Source organism: Pteropus alecto, unplaced genomic scaffold, assembly GCF_000325575.1.
Source record: "Pteropus alecto unplaced genomic scaffold, ASM32557v1 scaffold125, whole genome shotgun sequence".
Lineage (NCBI taxonomy): Eukaryota > Metazoa > Chordata > Mammalia > Chiroptera > Pteropodidae > Pteropus > Pteropus alecto.
Window position 1 is genome coordinate 1,742,069 of NW_006436888.1, and position 19,644 is coordinate 1,761,712.

The 19,644-nt window shown below is 58.0% G+C and overlaps 1 protein-coding gene across 5 annotated transcripts; it reads left to right on the plus strand.

The window, feature by feature from the left end:
* The first annotated feature begins 6 nt into the window (after window positions 1-6).
* Window positions 7-18,626, plus strand: ATP13A2 (ATPase cation transporting 13A2). Of its 5 annotated transcripts, none has more exons than XM_025048593.1 (29): window positions 7-197; window positions 5,435-5,529; window positions 5,657-5,839; window positions 6,130-6,188; window positions 6,360-6,486; window positions 6,750-6,826; window positions 8,008-8,085; window positions 8,282-8,351; window positions 9,177-9,311; window positions 9,405-9,471; window positions 9,552-9,680; window positions 10,267-10,422; window positions 11,341-11,451; window positions 11,535-11,581; window positions 11,668-11,856; window positions 13,025-13,231; window positions 13,734-13,829; window positions 13,914-14,073; window positions 14,189-14,309; window positions 14,430-14,554; window positions 15,238-15,398; window positions 15,523-15,639; window positions 15,757-15,836; window positions 16,139-16,363; window positions 16,445-16,541; window positions 17,398-17,621; window positions 17,707-17,858; window positions 17,958-18,127; window positions 18,211-18,626. In XM_025048593.1, exons 1-29 carry the CDS (start codon window positions 188-190, stop codon window positions 18,343-18,345), a joined length of 3,603 nt encoding a protein of 1,200 aa, XP_024904361.1. In that variant the 5' UTR covers window positions 7-187; the 3' UTR covers window positions 18,346-18,626. The 5 variants fall into 5 exon arrangements, with proteins under 5 accessions (XP_024904361.1, XP_024904363.1, XP_006914376.1 ...); XM_025048595.1 differs by having other exon boundaries at window positions 17,788-17,858; XM_006914314.2 differs by having other exon boundaries at window positions 16,211-16,363.
* Window positions 18,627-19,644: the final 1,018 nt, after the last annotated feature.

Here is a 19,644-nt window from a genome sequence, read left to right on the forward strand (position 1 = left end):
GGCGCTCAGAACCCGACTGCGGCATCTTCCCAGGTTCCACCGCCGCCGGCTGCTGCAGCTGTCTCGGCCCTCCTTGCCCGGCTGCGTCCCTGCCCTCCGCCTTGTGCCCCCGCCGCGGGGCTTCGCGACGCCCGGGCCCGGGCCACGGGCCGCAGCGCCGGGCTGGCGATGAGCGCGAGGAGCCAGCATGAGCGCAGGTGAGTGCGCGGCAGTGGGCCGACCAGGAACCAGGCGCGGTGTCCGGGCCGCTAGTCGTCGCAGCTGCCGTGGGGCGACACCCCCAGTGAGGAGTCACGAACCAGGGGAGCGACCCTGGGGGAATCCCCGCGCCGGTCCCCTTCCCTGAGAGAGGAAGCTCCTGGCTCCCATGCAAGGGGTAATTGGGGGCCCCGCGGTGATGGGGGTCAGGCAGATGTCCCCACTCGCACTGGACTCGCTCCCGCGAGTGTGACGGATGTCCAGCTTTGGGAAGAGACGTGGAGGCCATAGCATCCGGGGCCTCTAGGCAGTTTTTCTTCTTGGCTGAATTAATGAATGCGAATGGAGAAGCCAGGGCTCCTGAGCTCCTGTGTCGAAGTGTCCTGGAGCAGAAAACGCCACTCTGATCCCCTGCCTCAGGCCCACAGGGGAAGCCTTTCAGCACCCAGGTCCAAGGACCACACCTTCCATGTTACCATCCCAGGCCAGGTGTCCCAGGCCCATCCATCCTTTCTAGAGTCTAATTTAAATCCTACTGATGTGAATGGAGCCAATAGACCTCTCCTATCTAGAAGGGTCTCATCTCCGTTTGGGTCACTCAGACCCTAAACCTCAGCTAAGGGCCCACCAGGGCTTGAACATCCTCTCTGCAGCTGCACACCCCTCAATTAAAGTCTCTCCTTCCCCATCTGCCCCGCTAGTCCCAACTCTCCAAAGTCTAGAGTACACCCAGAGTGAGGGAGGGGAAAGGCTGAGGAAAGGTGTCTCCTGGACTCCAGATCTAAGGATCAGGATGCTACTGGCAAACCGTCCCTCACCTCCCCAGCCTGACAGAGGAGAGGAGCCCCTGGTCACTGGGGTAACCACAGCCAGGGAGGGGGCATCTCTGCTGCTCTACTGCTGCCCTGGGCAGCTGCCAGTTCCCCAGCAGGAAGCCAGGGCTTCCGCAGGAAACAAGAGGTCCCCAAATGTCTGACTGCAGCCCCTCTGCTCTGCAGTGCTGATAGCACTGCCCCAGGGCCATGGAGTCAGGCTGGGTTCAAGTCTAGTCTTGGTCACTCACAGCTGTATGACTTTGGACACATTAATCAACCTGTCTGGACCTCATTTTAAATGAGGATGCTAATCTGTGCTTTTCATGGAGTGGCTGTGAGGATGAATGGAGAGGAATGTGTTCATTCAGACCCACCTATTTCCAGCTTCATCTTCAAGCTGTACGATCTGAGTAAGAGACTTGGAAGCTTTGTTTCTCAGTTTCCGTAGCTGTAATATGGCGATAATAGTAGTTTCTCCCTCAGAGGGTTATGCATGAGGATCAGTTGTTTTTCTTCAGAAGAGCAATACAGTCATCATGAAAGCATTCTCATCCCATGCAGCCTGTGAGCCTGCTCTGGGCTGGCCTGCTCTGTTGGTACAGGAGAGATCAGACTTTGCACTGCCTTCTTGCACCATCACTGGGGAGACCAAAATGTGAAAAGACATAAGCAAACACTGCAGGAGAGAGTGCCCTGGGCGTGACCCTGCCAAGGGACGAGTTTTCCACAGATGGGACTTCCTCCTTCAGGCTCCTCTCCCTTCTTCCCAAAGGTGAATGGGAGAGAGTCCTCGTCAAATGGCAGGTGTGTAAGAGACACAAGAAAGAACTTCCCATGGGGAACGTTGTTTAGATCCTGGAGGAAGTGAGCGAGTGAGGGTGGCACAAGGTGGTCACTCCAGGGCCCTTCAAAAAGGGGCTCACCCCTCTGTACCTCACAGCTGACTGATCCAGAGGCAAGAGACGAACACAGTGACTCCGAGCACCGTCGCTTCCATGCTGTAAGGGTGGCACAAGGTGGTCACTGGCAGGGCCCTTCAAAAAGGGGCTCACACCTCTGTACCTCACAGCTGACTGATCCGGAGGCAGGAGACGGACACAGTGACTCCGAGCACCGTCGCTTCCATGCTGTTATGTCAGATGTACATTCATTCGTCCAGTAAATGGTTCCTAAGCCCAGGCACTGTGAGCAGGACAGGCAGTGACACCCGTGCAAGTCTGATGTCACGATGGGTATTGGTGGAGTGAAATGGGCAGAGAACACTGTGGAGTCAGACAGGTTCTTTCCAGTTGCGAGACAAGTCAGCGGGCAAACTGCCTCTCTGAGGCTTAGTTTTTTTTCAGTTGTAAAATGGAAGAAATTGAAGGATTGTTACAGGATGAAATCGAATCAGCGAGAGCAAAGTGACAGCTGAGGTCGACCCAGCACCCTGCAGGCTTCTTTCTCATCTCCTGCCAGCTGCGTGCCAGAGGGTTTTAAGGCACCGTGGAGTGCAAGCAGGAACAGTGGCACAGCTGTGGATTTTCTGGCGGGGTGACAGGAACGTAGAGGGGAGCCTGAGAAATAGGTCAGGGCAGAGCCAGGCCTCCTTGGCAGGGAGCCAGGAGCCACGCGCTGGTGCAGGCCCAGGCTTCTGGAACTTCAGACACCATAGGCAGCTGTTACTCACGCTGCCTCCTGTACCAGCTGCTTCAGGGTTATGATCCTAGAAATAGGAAATGGAAGCTCAGAGAGGTTAAAGCATTTGCTTTGCAAAATAGCTTGCTTGTAAGAACCAGGAGCACAGTTACTGATGGCGACAACACCGGTGGTCGTGGTGCTTTGGTTAAGAGCATGGACCCTAGAGCCACACCGCTTGCTGGCTGCATGGCCTTTGGGCCACTTCACCTTTCTGGGCCTCAGTTTCTCAATTTGCAAAATAGGGATAAAAGTAGTACCTGCTTCATAGGAATAAATGAGTGAACGTATGCAAAGCCCTTGGAGCAGGGCCTGGGCTGTGTCAGCCCCGTATAACCGTAGGTGCTCTTTCCCCTTACATTATAGAGAACAGAGAACAGCCATAAGGTGTGAGAAACTACCCATCTCACTCAGTCTGTGTCCAGGGCAGGGGAGGGACTCTGGCACAAAAGACTCCAGGGGCAACTGGGGCTGTGGCCCTTTGAAGTGAGGCAAGAAAAGGGCTGTGGCTTGTTGGTGGCAAAGGACCTGAGAACCCAGCATTACCAGACTGTGTGAGTTGTCCTGAGTGCCTGCTCGTCTGCCTGCCAGGCCGGGAGCCAGCCCGAGTTTCCCCTTGGGCTCACCAGAGAGCAAAGCGGCCTCAGCTGTCATCTGTGAGCTGGCCTCAGGAAGGGAAGGAAATGGTGCCAAGACAAGCTTTAGTCACAAGCCGGAGTGGGCTGGGGCCAGAGAGTGAAAAGGACCACTGCAGGGGACCCAGGCTGAGGTCTCTGTGAGCCCCAGGGAAGAAGGATGACCTGGCTTCCTGTCCCTCCAGCCTTGAGATTCTACTGCTGGCCAGAGACCCCCGTGCTTGAGGGCTACAGGGGTGGGGTGGGGTGTGGGTGTGTGTGTGTGTGTGTGTGTGTGTGTGTGTGTGTGTGTGTGTGTGTGTGTGGGTTCGTTCCTGGAGCTGGTGGCTCCATTTGTTTTCGGAGTCACCTGAGTGGATGGGGAGGGATTAGCTGTAGGTGGGGCTTTGGCTAGGTTGGTTTTGTAGTCATCATGTCACAGGCTTCGGGAGGTGCAGGGCCTGTGCCCTGTTCTCTGAAAATGTTCACATGGGCCCTAAAAGCATAGAGTTCCCAGCTCCACCATTTACTGGGGGATCTTTATGCCTCTGAGCCTCAGCTCCCTTATTTGTAAAATGAGAAAAATGCTTCCCCTTATCATGGTGCTGGAGGGTTAAAGAAATGAGCTAATTCGTGTAAAGGCTTAGAGTGGATCTTGTCACCTGGGAAGTGCTTAATGCATGTTGGCTGCTCTTATTATGGTCATTACCGTAGTAATTATTATCCTCATCATGATGCAAGGAGACGTGGGGGGCTGGGACAGGAGAGAACAGACTGCCTAGTCCGATGGGGACACATGGCCCCCAATCCTCGGTGTTCCCAAGTGGCAGAGGGATTAAAACCCACCCGCCTGGGCTTGCATCCCTTCGCTCCCATAGACTCGATCTGTGTAAGTTACTTAATCTCTCTGAGCTTCATTTTCTCCTATAAGAAGGGGATAATGACTGTGTTTGCTTGGCAAGGATTATTGTGTTAACCATGTGAAAAAGGCCAGGAGCAGAGCCCGCACTCAGGGGCCTCGGGAAAGGTTGGCTCTTATGGTTACATCGGGCTTAGGGAAGCTGCCGAAGCCCGAGTGTTTGGGATGGGGCAGCTGAGGGGCTGGGATGCTGTGACAGTGCCAGCTGCCTGGGACACTCTGATCTTTTCAATCAGGCCTCTGCAGGGTTCTGTTTGGGGAGGGGAAGGAAGGGAGCCCAGATAATCAGCAGGCTGCCTCCCGCGCCCCTTAGTGAGCTTTTCCGTAGGATCTCGTCTGGGTCTGGGGAGGGGCCTGCGCACATGCAAGTCTGACAGGTCCTCAGGTGGTCTGGGGACCACAATTAGAGAAGCCCTGGCAGAGGCTGCCCAAGGGGAAGAGCAGTGATCCTCATCCCCTCCAGGGCCCCAGAATACCCACTGTCTGCCTGCCCTGCTGGGACCACAGCTCCACAGTTGAGGAGGCAGGAGAAAAAGGAATTTCGGCAATAGAGCCACCTGATGCTGTTCCCTGAGCCTTGGTTTACCCATCTGTGAAATGGGGCTGATAGCAGGGCCTTCCTCACAGAAGGAACCCTGGTAACTAATTGTCCAGCTGGGCCCTAGCCCATAGCAGCTTCTTTCCACAGGCCTGGGGGCTTGCTCAGCTCACCCCTCTTCTCCTGCCCATCCCCAGTGGCTGGATTCCTCCCTCCGCATCACCCCCGTTTCACTTTCGGGGGTGATGGGGGCTGTTCTCAAAGGCCAGCCTGACATTCGATCAGTTCAGACTCCCCTCACTGCCAGGCCTGTGCAGGGGCCTGAACGTGGATAAGCAGCCGATCTGCCCTCAGGGTGGGGACTGGATGGGAAGGTGGGACACAGAGCTCCTGGGAAGCTAACAACTGGACAAGTGAGCGCTGTGGAGGCTCAGGGTGCTCACCAGGCCCTGTCCCCCAAGTCTGGGCCCACGCCCAGTCACAAGTCACTAGACACACAAGGAAACGAGACACCGAGTGAGAACCAACAGACCAGCCGGATGACAGACCCAGGAAGACTTGAGCCATGGGCGCTCTCACGCCGGTTACAAAATGATGGTGCTTATTACGTTTAAAGAAATAAAAGAAAGAAGAGGGCCCCCCCCACCAATGACCTTTTTTATTCTGTCCACAGACAGCAGCCCTCTCGTGGGCAACACGCCCGCCAGTTATGGGACCCTGACGATAGAGACATCTCTAGATCCCCTCAGCTCCTCAGTTTCATCCGTGGTACGTGGGCAGGGGACGGGCAGGGGAACCCCGGGTGGGACTAACAGCCCAGCCCACCCAGACCCCCAGCTTCCTCCTGCAGCCCCCGCTCCGCCCCCACATGGCCTTCTCTCACCCGCATTCTCAGAGGCTCAGCGGCTACTGTGGCAGTCCATGGAGGGTTATAGGCTATCACGTCGTGGTCTGGATGATGGCAGGGATCCCTTTGCTGCTGTTCCGGTGGAAGCCGGCATGGGGGGTGCGGCTGCGGCTCCAGCGGTGCAACCTGGCCCGCGCCGAAACACTCGTCATCGAAATAAGAGACAAAGAGGTGAGAGGCCGAGCAGGGGCTGGAGAGGGGTGGCCTGCGGGGGTGGAGGATGCTCAGGCTCTCAGCCCAACCTGGCTACTTTCCGTGGGACCTCACACAGGTTGTTCCCCTCTCTGGAACTCAGCTTTTGCACCTGAGCTGTGGGCGGAAGGGGCAGGTCGGGTGGTTCCTGAGGAGGTCACCTATATCCTTGCTCCCTGCCTTCTCCAGCAGGGGTCACCTGGCTGTGGGGAGGGGCCTGGGAGTGGAGGGGTCTCTTCCAGAACTGAGTCCACACCTCCATGTTCCAGGATAGTTCATGGCAGCTCTACACTGTCCAGGTGCAGACCGAGGCCATCAGCGAGGGCAGGTGAGGCAGTCCCATCACCGCTCCTCAGAAGCGCCTGCTCCCCCTGGCCCCTCACCCACATGGGTTCTGACCCTGGTGCCTCCCATCCCAGGGAGGGAAGGTGGCTTTGGGGATGAGGAGGCACTGGGGCAGCTCCCAGAGCTCCATAGTAACCCCCACGTCCCTCCCCAGCCTGGGGCTGCCCCCACAGGCCCAGGCAGAGGACGGCCAGAGCCAGGCCGCTGTGGGGGCAGTGCCAGAGGGTACATGGAAGGACACCGCCCAGCTGACCAGGAATGAAGAGGCGATGCGTGGACAGGTGGGTTCTGGACAAGCCCTTGTCCCTCTCTGGGTCCTCGTTTCACTCTGTACAGTGAGGGTTGGGGGCGGGCTCCATGTTCTCCAGGCACCTCTGGTTCTGTTGTCACGAACCTCCAGGATGCTGGCTGACCACCTTTACTTGCCAAGCCTCTCCCACCTCTTTCCTGTGACACTGGTCCCTCTCCCCCTTCCCCGCCCCCCGCCCGCCCCCCATACTCCTCACGGGGCCACTGCAAGCCAGCCTCTCTCTCCTGCCAGCAGCAGGTGCTGCGGTACTACCTCTTCCAGGGCCGGCGCTACGTCTGGATCGAGACCCAGCAGGCCTTCTGCCAAGTCGGGTAAGGGGACAGGGCTGTGCGGCTCACACCACCTTCCACAGCCGTGCTGCGCTGGGCGGAAGAGGCACCACGAAGTGGCCCTGCCTGGACTCCCCTCTCAGCTCTGTACCCTGGCCTCCTGCAACCATGAGCAAGTCACTGAGCCTCTCCAGGCCTTGGGGTTCTCTGTAAATAGGGCATGAAGAGAGTCCCTGCCTCCTGGGGTTATTTTGAGGGTGAAATACATAAGCTTCTTGTAAAGCTTGGCATAACCTCTAAAGCGAGCTAGGAACACCACTGTGAACCAGTAGGCCATCATTTGGGGTCTGGTCCCTGCTCTGCCACCTATTAAGTGCTTGATAAATGTGAGCTCACAACAGATCTGAGTTTGAGCCCCAAGAAGCAGATCTCAAGATGGGGATTCAAGTGCAGGGGGTTTGTGTGGAAGGCGAACCCAGGCAACACGGGGGAAGTGTGGCAGGAAGGGCAGGCAGCTGGGGGAGGGATTGTCGTGAGCACCTGGAGCTCAGTCCCCTTGGGGACCTCTTTGAGCATGTGTAGAGCACGTACCTCGGGAAGCCCTCACCCACAGTGAGGAGGCCAGGGCACCTTCCTGTCACCTCCCTACCACTGTTGGTTGCGGGTTGCTCTCGGGGACATGAACTCTTATGCGCTCTGCGGGCAGAGCGAGTTCCCACAGCTAGGAGGAGCCCTCAGGTAAAGACAGGTATTTGCAGCAAGCTTCTGCGTCCTGCAGAGGTGAGTGCCAAGGGGGTGTGGAAGTGGCACCAGCAGCCTCTGTTACATAAGAACAGCAAAAATTCTTGACGTGTTTGCCACTTAGTAAGTGCCGGGCACTGCCCAAGCACTTTGTATGGCTTATTGTTCAGTCCCCCTGTATCCCTGTGAGTAGGTGATGTCACCATCCTCCTACTGCAGATGAGGCACGGAGAGGTTAAGTGACTCACCTAAGGCATCGTCATAGCTGTCGTCACTATTATCATCCTCCTTCATTCCTCCTTCCTCGCTGAGATGGTCTGGGGCCCAATCAGAGGAACCAAAGGAGAAAGTTAAGCCCAGAGTTAGTGAAGGACATGCGTTCTCCCGGGAGCTTAGTGTGGCAGAAGCGGGCCAGAAGGGGTGGGGGATGCGGAGCTCAGGCCCTGTCACCTGCACGAGTGCCCCTCTCCCACTCGCCCCAGCCTGCTGGACCAAGGCCGTACCTGTGACGACATCCACCACTCCCGCTCCGGCCTCTGCCTCCAGGACCAAACTGTAAGGTGGGTGTTGCTGGACCAGAGGTGCCCTGAGAGCTGGGGACCTCTCTCTTGCCCCCCCAGGCATTGCCTTCTTCCAATCACCTATCTTCTCTGGGCCTTGGCTTCTCCAGCTGTAAAACAGGGAGCTCTGTCACCCCTGGAGGCCAACTGCCACAGCCCCCTCCATCTGATGGCTTTGCCTTTTCTCCTCTTACAGGAAGACCATCTACGGCCCCAACGTGATCAGTGTACCGGTCAAGTCCTATCCCCAGCTGCTGGTGGATGAGGTAGGGCTGTCCCTGGGCCTCACCCCAAGTATGGCCTGGACTGGCTGTGAGACTTTGGCCAGGGGCTTGCCCTCTCTGGGCCACTTTACAGTGGCAGTTCAGACCAGCCGCCCCCACTTAGAGTAGAGTCATCTCAGACCCAACCCCAGTCAGCACAAGGAGAGGAATTGGAGGTCTGGTCCAGACTGGGGACCAGAGGCCAAGAGGTGAACCCACACAGCCTGGGCTCCTGCTCTGTGCCAAGGGCCGTGCTCCGGAGTCCAGGTCCTTTCTGTGCACCATCCTCTTTCATTCTCCCTACAGCCTCACGAATAGGGGCTAGGAATAGGGACGCTCTGTTCACGCGCGCATGAGGAACCCAAGCTTCAGAATTGGGACGTGGCACGGCAAAGGTCTCAGAAATAAAGGGAAGCCAGTGACCTAGACACATCTAGAGTAGACTGTGACCATCGCAGGACAGACTGAGCCAGGGCAGACACCTGCGAAAGGAGAGGAGGTCTTGGAGTCAGCCCCTGTGTGGTTTTATTCAAGTAACTTAACCCTCCTGTGCCTTAGTTTTCTTAATTGTAAAATGGATCTGATGGTAGCATGTGGGATTGTCCTCATCATTGTATGACACTTAGATGAAGTGCATCTCAGCGGCCTGGCATGTAAATGCTCGTGTCCTCTTTAGACCACAGAACATGGGGACTCAAGGAACAACTGGATGGGACTAACCGGGAGAAGGGCCTGGCTATAGTCCTGTGGCAGCTGCTGGGCCCTCTGCTCCTGTGGCTGGGCTGCCCCGGGGGCCACAGGCCCTGACGCTGCCTCCTGCCCTTCTAGGCACTGAACCCCTACTATGGGTTCCAGGCCTTCAGCATCGGGCTGTGGCTGGCAGACCACTACTACTGGTATGCCCTGTGCATCTTCCTCATCTCCTCTGTCTCTATCTGCCTGTCACTGTACAGGACCAAAAAGGTGGGTGATGTGAGGTGGGCAGGGTGGGGCCAGTGGAGGGTTCCCCGAGGGGGCCTCCACCCACCCACTCCCAACTTGTCCCCCTACCCACAGCAAAGCCAGACCCTGAGGGACATGGTCAAGCTGTCTGTGCGGGTGTGCGTGTGCCGGCCTGGGGGAGGTGAGAACTGGGGAAGGGAGGGAGGCTGGGGGAGGTGGCTGGGGTGTGTGGGCCAGACTGAGGTTCCTGCTTGCCTGCAGAGGAGTGGGTTGACTCCAGTGAGCTGGTGCCCGGAGACTGCCTGGTGCTGCCCCAGGAGGGTGGGCCGATGCCCTGCGACGCTGCCCTGGTGGCCGGTGAATGCATGGTCAACGAGAACTCCCTGACAGGTCATTCCCAGCCCCTGGTCTGTGGCCTCCTGCGCTTCCTCCCCTGCCACCAAGCACCCCAGCCGCGTGTTAGAACTTTAAATTTGAGTCTTCTTTTCCTCTTGCTCTCAGCTAACAGTCCTGGCTTCAGCTCTCACTCACCCACCACCCCTTGGGCCCTCAGCAAGAGATCTCTACTGTGCCAGGCAGGGGGTCAGGGCTTTACGGAGGTCAAGACCTCTCGTGTCAATATCTTTATTGGTTTGAATTATAAAAATAATGCAGCTTGCTATAAAATAATGCCTACAGGAGAAAGTCGTCCCCCAGCCTCTGCCCCCTGCTGTGTGCATGCATGCGTGCACACACCTTCTGGCTCCCCCAGAGAGGGTTTCTGGTAATGGCTGGTACATATCTGTTTGTGTCTTTGTCCTCTCTGAGTCTCAGAATCCCACTTCGTGAATGGGGGACAATGATTTCTTCATACATGGTTATAAGAGTTACAGGAGACCTAGGGCTTATAAAGCAATTCTGTGCGTAACTCTTGATCTTGTTGGTGGGAGAGGGGGGCACAGAGGCCCTTATGGGTCTCACATTACATCCCTCCCAGGGGAGAGCGTTCCAGTGCTAAAGACAGCCCTGCCGGAGGGGCTGGCGCCCTACTGCCCAGAGACCCACCGGCGGCACACACTGTTCTGTGGGACGCTCATCTTGCAAGCCCGGGCCTTCGTAGGACCCCACGTCCTGGCAGTGGTGACCCGGACAGGTAGGAGTCAGGAAAGCAGGGAGGGATGCTGGGCCTAGCGCCTAGAGGAGTGGTGACTTGAGGAAGGACAGGACCCATCTCTGCCACTGCTCTGCTGTGGGACCTTGAGCGTATCCCACCCCAGGCTGGAGTGGGCAGGGAAGTGACAAGCAGGAAAGAGCCCACCCTTTAGGAAGGGGCAGTGCTGTACAAAGTTCGATTTGACTTATAGTCAGCTGAGGTCCAAAAATGTTAAGTGGAAAATTCCAGAAATAAATAATTCATAAGTGGTAAGTTGCACGCTGTTCTGAGCAGCGTGATGAAATCTTGCCATCCTACTCTGTCCCACTGGGGACAGGAAACATCCCTTTGTCCACTGCGTCCACACTGTATGTGCTCCCCACCCATTAGTCACTGAACGCCGTTTTGGTTACCACATCGACGATTGTGACCATCACAGTGCTTGCGGTCGAGTCACCCTTATTTTACTTAATAATGGCCCCAGAGTGCGAGAGCAGTGATGCTGGCCGTTCAGATATGCCAGGGAAGCTGTCAGGTGCTTCCTTTACGTGAAAAGGTGTGTACAGAAAAAAGACAGCGTATGCGTCTATGCAGGGTTCAGTATTCTCCGTCGTTTCAGACAGCCACTGGGGGTCTTCGAATGTTCCCCCCTCAGAGGAGGGGGGACTGCTGTGCAACTCTGACGGGTTCTTGCCATGTGGGAATGTGTCACAGGATTTGACTTACTCAGTTTTTACTAAACCCTATGAGGGCTGGGCAAGGTCTGTGGGCCGTCATGTGGGACCCCAAACTGGGTGATTTTTAACGCCAGGACATCATTCATGTCTTACAACCCCAGAGGTACATGTGGGGTGTGTAGGGTTAAGGAGACCTGTCTTGGCCCTTGGCATCCCCTGCCTCAGTTTCCCCATCTCCCAGGGTTTTGCACAGCTAAAGGGGGCCTGGTGAGCTCCATCTTGCATCCCCGGCCTGTCACCTTCAAGTTCTACAAACACAGCATGAAGTTTGTGGCTGCCCTCTCTGTCCTGGGTGAGTGTCCCCTGCATCCCACTCTGCCGGTGGCCCCCAAGGCCTCATCCCAAATCCTGACGAGTTCCATTCTGTCTCCCCAGCTCTCCTCGGCACCATCTACAGCATCTTCATCCTGTATCGCAACCGGGTAAGCCCTGGGGTGGGGTGGGGGCTGCTGGTGGGAGTCCAGGACCCACCCAGCCTGGCCTTGGCATTCACGGTGCCTCCTTCCAGGTGCCTGTGAACGAGATTGTGGTCCGGGCTCTGGACCTGGTGACGGTCGTGGTGCCGCCCGCCCTGCCAGCTGCCATGACCGTGTGCACACTCTACGCCCAGAGCCGGCTGCGGAGCCAAGGCATCTTCTGCATCCACCCGCTGCGCATCAACCTGGGGGGCAAGCTCCAGCTGGTGTGCTTTGACAAGGTGGGGGCCGTGGGCGGGGCTGGCACGTGGCTCAGCCATGGACACCACAGCCAGGCCTCCACACCTGCGTTCTTCACTCAGCAACACTGGCTGAGAGCCTGTTGGATGTCACGCCCTGTCTTGGGGTGGAAACACTCAGAGGAACTGTACCCCAAGCCCTTACCCTCGTCAGGCTCACGGTCTGGCAGATGACGTCCAAAATCATTCATTCATTTTTTTCAAGAACCACTGAGAGCCTACTGTGTGCCTGGTGCTGCCCTCAGCACTGGGGGCCCATCAGTGACCCACACAAAGATGTCCCCTGGACGTGGATGTGTGTGTGTGAACTGAACAGAGTGAGTGAGCCGGGGAGCACGGAGCCGCAGGTGGTGTTGGGTATTAGGAAGGAAGCGAGTGGGGTACGTGGTGGATGGTACATGACAGTCACCCCCTTAGAAGGCAGTGGCGGCTCCTCTGAACAGGTCCCTGGGTGACCTCAGTGTGGGGTAGGCCACGTCGAGATGTCGCGGGGCTAGGGTGTTGAGGAGTGTGGGTAAGGAACCAGTGTCCCTCCTTAGAGGAGCAAACCGTGTGCCTGGGGTCTGAGGAGCAGCGGGCTCGGGGGCCAGAGGCTGGCAGCTCTGGTGAGGAGTTTAGATATTATTCTGAGGGCAGTGGGGGCTACAGAGAAGTTTTAAAAGGAAAGGGTGGGGCATGGTCAGATTCCGAGGCTCCCAGGCTAGCAGGGAAGCCAGGCATGTAACTGGGTGATTGAAATACATGTGGGAAATGCATCCTTTCACTCGTCCACTCATTCATTCAGTCATTCAGTCAACAGTTACATCGAGTGTAGGCATTCTCCTTGGTACCTCAGTGAACAAATGATAGGGTAGCAAAGAGTCCGTGGGTGGGAGCCCAAAGCAAGGACCACCTGACCCAACTATAGGGTTAAGGAAGACTTCCTAGAGGAAATGATACCCCACAAAGAAACCTCAGGGGTTGGGGAGGGCCAACTGGCAGAGGGACCCATATGTGCAAAGGCCCAGAGGCAAGAGAGGACCTCTTCCGACTCCAGCCTTGGCTGCTGGGGTTTCCGGGGGACCCTTCTGGCCTGGGGTGTGGGCGCCCAACCCAGCAGGGCACAGCTCATCCCAGGCTCATCACTGGCCCGCCCCCTTGCCCCCTGCAGACAGGCACCCTCACTGAGGATGGCTTGGATGTGATGGGTGTGGTGCCCCTGCAGGGGCAGGCCTTCCTGCCATTGGTCCCAGAGCCCCGTCTCCTGCCCATGGGGCCCCTGCTCCGAGCACTGGCCACCTGCCACGCCCTCAGCCGGCTCCAGGACACCCCAGTGGGCGACCCCATGGACCTCAAGATGGTGGAATCTACTGGCTGGGTGAGGAGGCCAAGCAGGTCAGCCCCCTGCCTCTGGGCGGCTGGGCCCTAACTTAAACCCACCTGGTCTTCATTCTAGGACTTCCAGGGTGGTCTCTGTTATGCCCACCATCAGTCATAGCAGTGGCCAAGGCCACGTGCTGAATGCCTACTGTGTGCCAGCCTTCTGTTGCATATCCCTTGTCTCACGTACTCCTCCCCAAGGCCCTAGAAAGGAAGCTTAAAACCTGCTTCATAGGGAGGAAACTGAGGCTAGGGGAGATTTGGAATAACTTGTCCAAGGTCACCCAGCAGCTTACAAGTGGTAAAGCCAGAGTTTGAACTTGGGTCTGCCCGACTCCAAAGCCCGCATTCTTTCTGTTCTAGCCAGTCTCCCGTTAAGGACGTGATTCATAAGTCTAACTTGAATCTCTCCTACATTTCTCTATGGGCCAAGGACGGCTGCCCCAGGCCAAGCCAGTGCTCAGCCCCTTGGGTACCAACCTTGTCTGCCTGCCTCCCAGGTTCTGGAGGAGGGGCCAGCTACAGACTCGGCATTTGGGACCCAGGTCTTGGCAGTGATGAGACCCCCGGTTCAGGAGCCCCAGTTTCCGGGCATGGTGAGCCAGGGGTGTGCCTGTGGGGTACGGGGTTTGGGAAAGGCTCCGCAGGCCGGCCCCTCAGCTGCCTCTCCAACTCTGCAGGAGGAGCCCCCACTGCCAGTCAGCATCCTCTGCCGCTTCCCCTTCTCATCTGCCCTGCAGCGCATGAACGTGGTGGTGGCCTGGCTAGGGGCTGCTCAGCCTGAGGCCTACATCAAAGGCTCCCCTGAGTTGGTGGCAGGCCTTTGCAACCCCAAGACAGGTGAAGGGGGCGGGCCCCAGAGTCCCTGAGTGGCATTGGCACAATGGGGTGGGTACCCAGCCTCTGTCCCTGTACCCACCTTTTTGTCTCAATGACACCTGTTCCTGCATGGCAGTGCCCACCAACTTTGCCCAGATGCTGCAGAGCTACACAGCCGCTGGCTACCGCGTCGTGGCCCTCGCTGGCAAGCCTCTGCCCATCGCACCCAGCCTGGAAGCAGCTCAGCAACTGACCAGGTGGGCCCTGGGGACCAAGCCTCAGGCCCCTGCGTGGGCAGAGGGAGGGCCATGTGCAGGTATAGCCCAGGGCAGGGGAAGGGACCTTGGCCACTTCATGAACTCTGGCCTGCCCCACAGGGACACCGTGGAACAGGAACTGAGCCTCCTGGGGCTGCTGGTCATGAGGAACCTGCTGAAGCCACAGACGGCACCAGTCATCCAGGCTCTGAGGAGGACCCGCATCCGCACCGTCATGGTGACAGGTACCAGCAGGTCTGGTTAGGAGGGAAGAGTCTGCCCCGTCCAGGGCACAGGGAGCATCTCTCCCCAGGGCATCTCCTTAGGCCCTGTTTCAGGCCAGGTCCTTGTCAGACATGTCACGGATCGTCATAATATCCCTCCCAAGTGATTATTGTCGCCCATCTGACAGATGAGGAAGGTGGGGCTCAGGGGAGTAGAGTGAATTCTAGAGAGCCCAGGGGTGATGTCAGACAGTCTGGGTTCCAGCCTGACTACTCACCTGCTGGATGACCTCTCCAAGGTCTCGTTTCCACTCTAAGAAATGGGGGAAATTTCATCAGCCTCAAAGGTTGTGACAATTTCATGGAGCAAGAAAAGATTCTGGCTGGCACAGGTTGCCGTGGAGGAGCTCAGGTCTGTGTCCTCCTTGTCCCCTCCACCCCTGCACACACACGTATTCCAGCAAAGTTCTGTAGCACTACATAGTTTATGTGGAACTTGAACCCAAGCCCCCAGTTTCTAAGATCTTCTCTGCCTGATTTTATAGACGAGGAAACCAAGGTTCAGACACCGATCACCTGCCTGTGCTCAGCCAGTCATGGCCGACGGGTTCTGTCCCGCCTCGGTTTGCCCATCTATAAGTGTCAGAGTGAGGCTGGCCCCACTGGGTAGCCGCTGGACCCTGACCTTGCCCCATGTTCCCCAGGGGACAACCTGCAGACGGCGGTCACTGTGGCCCAGAACTGTGGCATGGTGGCCCCCCAGGAGCGTCTGGTCATTATCCATGCCACGCCCCCTGAGGGGGGCCAGCCCGCCTCCCTCGAGTTCCTGCCAGTGGAGTCCTCTGCAGCCATGAACGGGGCTAAGGTGAGGCTGACGCCAAGTACCTATGACATACCCCACCAGTGATCCCACCTGCATGTCGCCTGAGCCAGGCCCCAGCTCTCTGGGGCGGGCAGAGGGAGCTGAGCTGAGCTTCCCGGGCCCCCAGGATCCTGACCAGGCCGCAAACTACACCATGGAGCCAGACCCCCGATCCAGCCACCTAGCCCTCAGTGGGTCCACCTTTGCTGTCCTCATGAAGTACTTCCCCAGGCTACTGCCCAAGGTAGGGCTGCCCCAAGCCTCCCTGGTCACCCCACACTGACCCCTGCTCTCTCCTTCCTCTTGGCTCCCCTACCCCACCCTGCATCTGCCTCAGCTCCCCCCACCTCTGCGCTCCCAGGTCCTGGTCCAGGGCACTGTCTTTGCCCGCATGGCTCCTGAGCAGAAGGCGGAACTGGTGTGCGAGCTGCAGAAGCTTCAGTGAGTGTATGCGGGCGAGGGGGTCCCCAAGGCCCTGTCTCCCACCTCAGGCATGAGAGAGCCAGAGCCCTCAGAGAGAACCCATGCGGGCGAGGGGGTCCCCGAGGCCCTGTCTCCCACCTCAGGCATGAGAGCGCCAGAGCCCTCAGAGAGAACCCACAGGGCTGCCATGCTAAAGTAGTAATCGCACTTAATTGCTGAGCACCTACTGTGTAGCAGGCACCATACGTGCGGGCAGTCGGGATCCAGCCATCCCCGCGTTCTGCCAGCAAGCCCGTGAGGTGGGTGGGACTCCTTTGCAGACACGAAGGTGCCTCACAAGCTCAGAGCCAGGCCGTGCATCTGGGCCACGCCTGCCCACTCCTCTGTGTCAGGTACTGTGTGGGCATGTGCGGGGACGGTGCCAATGACTGCGGGGCCCTGAAGGCGGCGGACGTGGGCATCTCACTCTCTCAGACCGAGGCCTCGGTGGTCTCACCCTTCACCTCGAGCGTGGCCAGCATTGAGTGTGTGCCCATGGTCATCAGGTGAGGTGGGCAGGGGGTCGGTGGGCAGGGCCTGGCCTGTCTGCCAGTCTGGGCTCCCTAAAGCCTGTACTCTGCTACCAGGGAAGGCCGCTGTTCCCTCGACACGTCCTTCAGTGTCTTCAAGTACATGGCCCTGTACAGCCTGACCCAGTTCATCTCTGTCCTGATCCTCTACACGGTGGGTGTCTGCAGAGCTCCCTGCACAGAGCGGGGCCCGGGAGCAGGCGCATGCCAGGCCCAGGGGTGTGGACACTCGGCGGTGTGGTTAGGAGCCAAGCAGGTTCTGGAATAGATGGTGGTGCCTCAAATCAGGCTCTGCCACTTTCTAGCTGTGTGGCTTAGGCGACTCCCGAACCTCAGTGGCCAGGCTTGTAGGATATGACGAAAGCACTGAGCAGAGGCTCCAGGTCCTTAGAAACAGGAGAGCTGCCCTGAGCTAATGTTTCATCCCTCTGCGCTGGGGGCTCCCCATTTGCAAGGGACACTGAGGCAGAGCCCAGGCAGAGCGGATGGAGGTGGGAGTAGGTCAGAGCCAGGGCCCCTGCCCTTTGCATGGGTCCACCTGTTTCCTTATTCAGGGGGCATCTCAGCCCCTCTGCTCTGAGCATGATGGAGGTGGAAGTAGGTCAGAGCCAGGGCCCCTGCCCTTTGCGTGGGTCCGCCTGTTTCCTCATTCAGGGGGCATCTCAGCCCCTCTGCTCTGAGCATGTGCCACTGGCCCCCACAGAAAGCGGTGACGCCATGCAGCAGTGCAGATCTTATACCAGAGTCTGTCCCTGTGTCCCCTTTAAGTATAGGGCTTCCTGAGGGCAGGAACTGTGTCCGCCATTAGCCTAGGGGCTCCACAAGGCAAAGCCTAAGCCTCTCCTCAGGTCGGGTGTCCCCTGCAGGTAGGGGGAGCCTGCCGCATCAGCTTCAGGCCTCCAAGGTCAGCGGGGATACCTCTCAGACTGGGAGAGCAGCTCCCCAAGGGCACGGCTGGTGCCTCCTCTGTCAGACTAGAAGCTGTCTTTCCCTCCCTCCCCTGCCGGCAGATCAATACCAACCTAGGCGACTTGCAGTTCTTGGCCATCGACCTGGTCATCACCACCACAGTGGCCGTGCTCATGAGCCGCACGGGGCCAGCACTGGTGCTGGGGCAGGCGCGGCCACCAGGGTCACTGCTCAGCATGCCTGTGCTGAGCAGCCTGCTGCTGCAGGTGGCCCTGGTGGCCAGTGTGCAGCTAGGGGGCTACTTCCTGACTGTGGCCCAGCCGTGGTGAGTAGGGAGCCCACCCCCAAATCCCACCGTTGCCCTGTCCTCTGCGCACTCATTCCCTGATCCCCGGTCCCCGTACCGCCAGGTTCGTGCCTCTGAACAGGACGGTGCCCGCACCGGACAACCTGCCCAACTATGAGAACACGGTGGTCTTCTCTCTGTCCAGCTTCCAGTACCTCATCCTGGCTGCAGCTGTGTCCAAGGGGGCGCCCTTTCGCCAGCCGCTGTACACCAACGGTGCTGCTGTGGGGGGGGCTGGTGCCTATGGGGGTTCCCACCAGGCTTGTGTATGAACGTGTGGGGGCTCCCTGGCCTGACATACTCTCTCACCCCCAGTGCCCTTCCTGGTGGCCCTGGCACTCTTGGGCTCCATCCTGGTGGGCCTCCTCCTGGTCCCCGGCCTCCTGCGGGGGCCACTGGCTCTGAGAAACATCACTGACACCTGCTTCAAGCTGCTGCTGCTGGGCCTGGTTGCCTTCAACTTCGTGGGGGCCTTCATGCTGGAGGTGGGGCCCACCCCAGGTCAGGGTTGGGAGGCTTTCTGACTCTGCCACAGCTGCTTCCTCTGTACCGTTCCTGTCCTCTGCAGAGCGTGCTGGACCAGTGCCTCCCAGCCTGCCTGCGGTGGCTCAGGCCCAAACGGGCCTCCAAGAAGCGTTTCAAACAGCTGGAGCAGGAGCTGGCCGAGCAGCCCTGGCCACCACCCCCCCAGCCCAGGAGGTAGTGTACCCTGTCTGGAACACTGGACACTGGATCTTCCTGCCTCTGAGCCACTGACTGGGCCCCGTCTCCAGAGACACCACCACCATCACTCCCACAGCCCTGAGGTTGGCGGTTGTCACAGTCCTGCTCCAAGTCTGCTTGGCCCAGCCTTGCTTGCCCCACCTGGGGAAATGCTAACTGCTATTGTCCCTTCTTCAGACATCCCACATAGAGACAGCAGCCACCAACCCAACTCATAGCTGCTGTCAGTGTAGCAAATAAAGTCACTATTTTCCTGGCTCAGCCGTGCCTGTCTCCTACCTGGTACCACTGAGCTGGGTGCCCTCCTGGCACCCCATAATTTTTCAGGTCATGTTAGACAATTCCCCTCTCTGGGCCTTCTTTTCTTCATCTGATAGTAATATTTCCTGGTTGAATATGTGCCTGGTGCTCTGTTGAGCATTTTATAGCATTGTCATTTAATCTTTACAAACATGGATTGCTATCCCCATTTTACAAATACGGAAACTGGGGCTTAGTTTTCACAAGTAGTCAGAGGCGAGGCCAAATTGTTTTGACTCCAATATCCACGCTCTTAACCTTCCCTCCCTCCTGTGAGGGCAGAAAGACAAAGGACTTGCCTCATACAAGTGCCAACACCTAGGAGACATTTAACTGGGGCAGTTCCCTCCTCTCCCCCTAACCCCCACATTGCAGGATGTGTTTATGGTCCAGTTCCTTCCTCAGATGAAAATCCGGGCTCTGAGCCCACATCTCCCAGGCAAAACCACGTGCACGTCCCCCAGGGAAGAGTGGGCGCTTCTGGCCTCACCCACCAGCGGGACACTGGCCAAGCCCTACTCTGTAGATGCAGCTCAGTCATCTGGCCTGTCTGAGCTGGGCAGGGGAGGACAAGAAACAAAGGCTGGTTCCTGCCCTTCAGAAGCCCCACCAGCCTCATTACTGGAAGTACTGGAAGCCCTGGCACCATCCCCAGGCCTGCCCTCGTAGGAGCTCAGTAAATGTTGACTCAAACCGAGGAGGAGGGAAGGATGTGGGGTGTGAAAAGATAACTGGTAACAGGCGCATCCACAGACCTTGCACTGGGCACTGAGCCATCAGCCAGCGACAGTTCAGGGTGGCATTTGCTGTCGAAAAGGAGGCTGGAGGACACAGGGAGAGGCCTGGATTCGAATCCCTCTTCTACCCTTGGCCGATTATCCATGCATTTATTGGGCAGTCATGTGCCAGGCACAAGGGCTACACTGGTGGACAAGAAACGGCCTCTGCCTGTGTGCAGCTTGTCACTTGGTGTGAGAGA

What these genes read in the sequence shown, in the direction of transcription:
- ATP13A2 (XM_025048593.1), top strand. An exon ending in AGCCCCAGTTTCCGGGCATG is followed by an intron (nt 13,830 to 13,913) that starts GTGAGCCAGGGG and finishes CCAACTCTGCAG; the next exon opens with GAGGAGCCCCCACTGCCAGT. An exon ending in CCAGCCGCTGTACACCAACG is followed by an intron (nt 17,859 to 17,957) that starts GTGCTGCTGTGG and finishes TCTCACCCCCAG; the next exon opens with TGCCCTTCCTGGTGGCCCTG.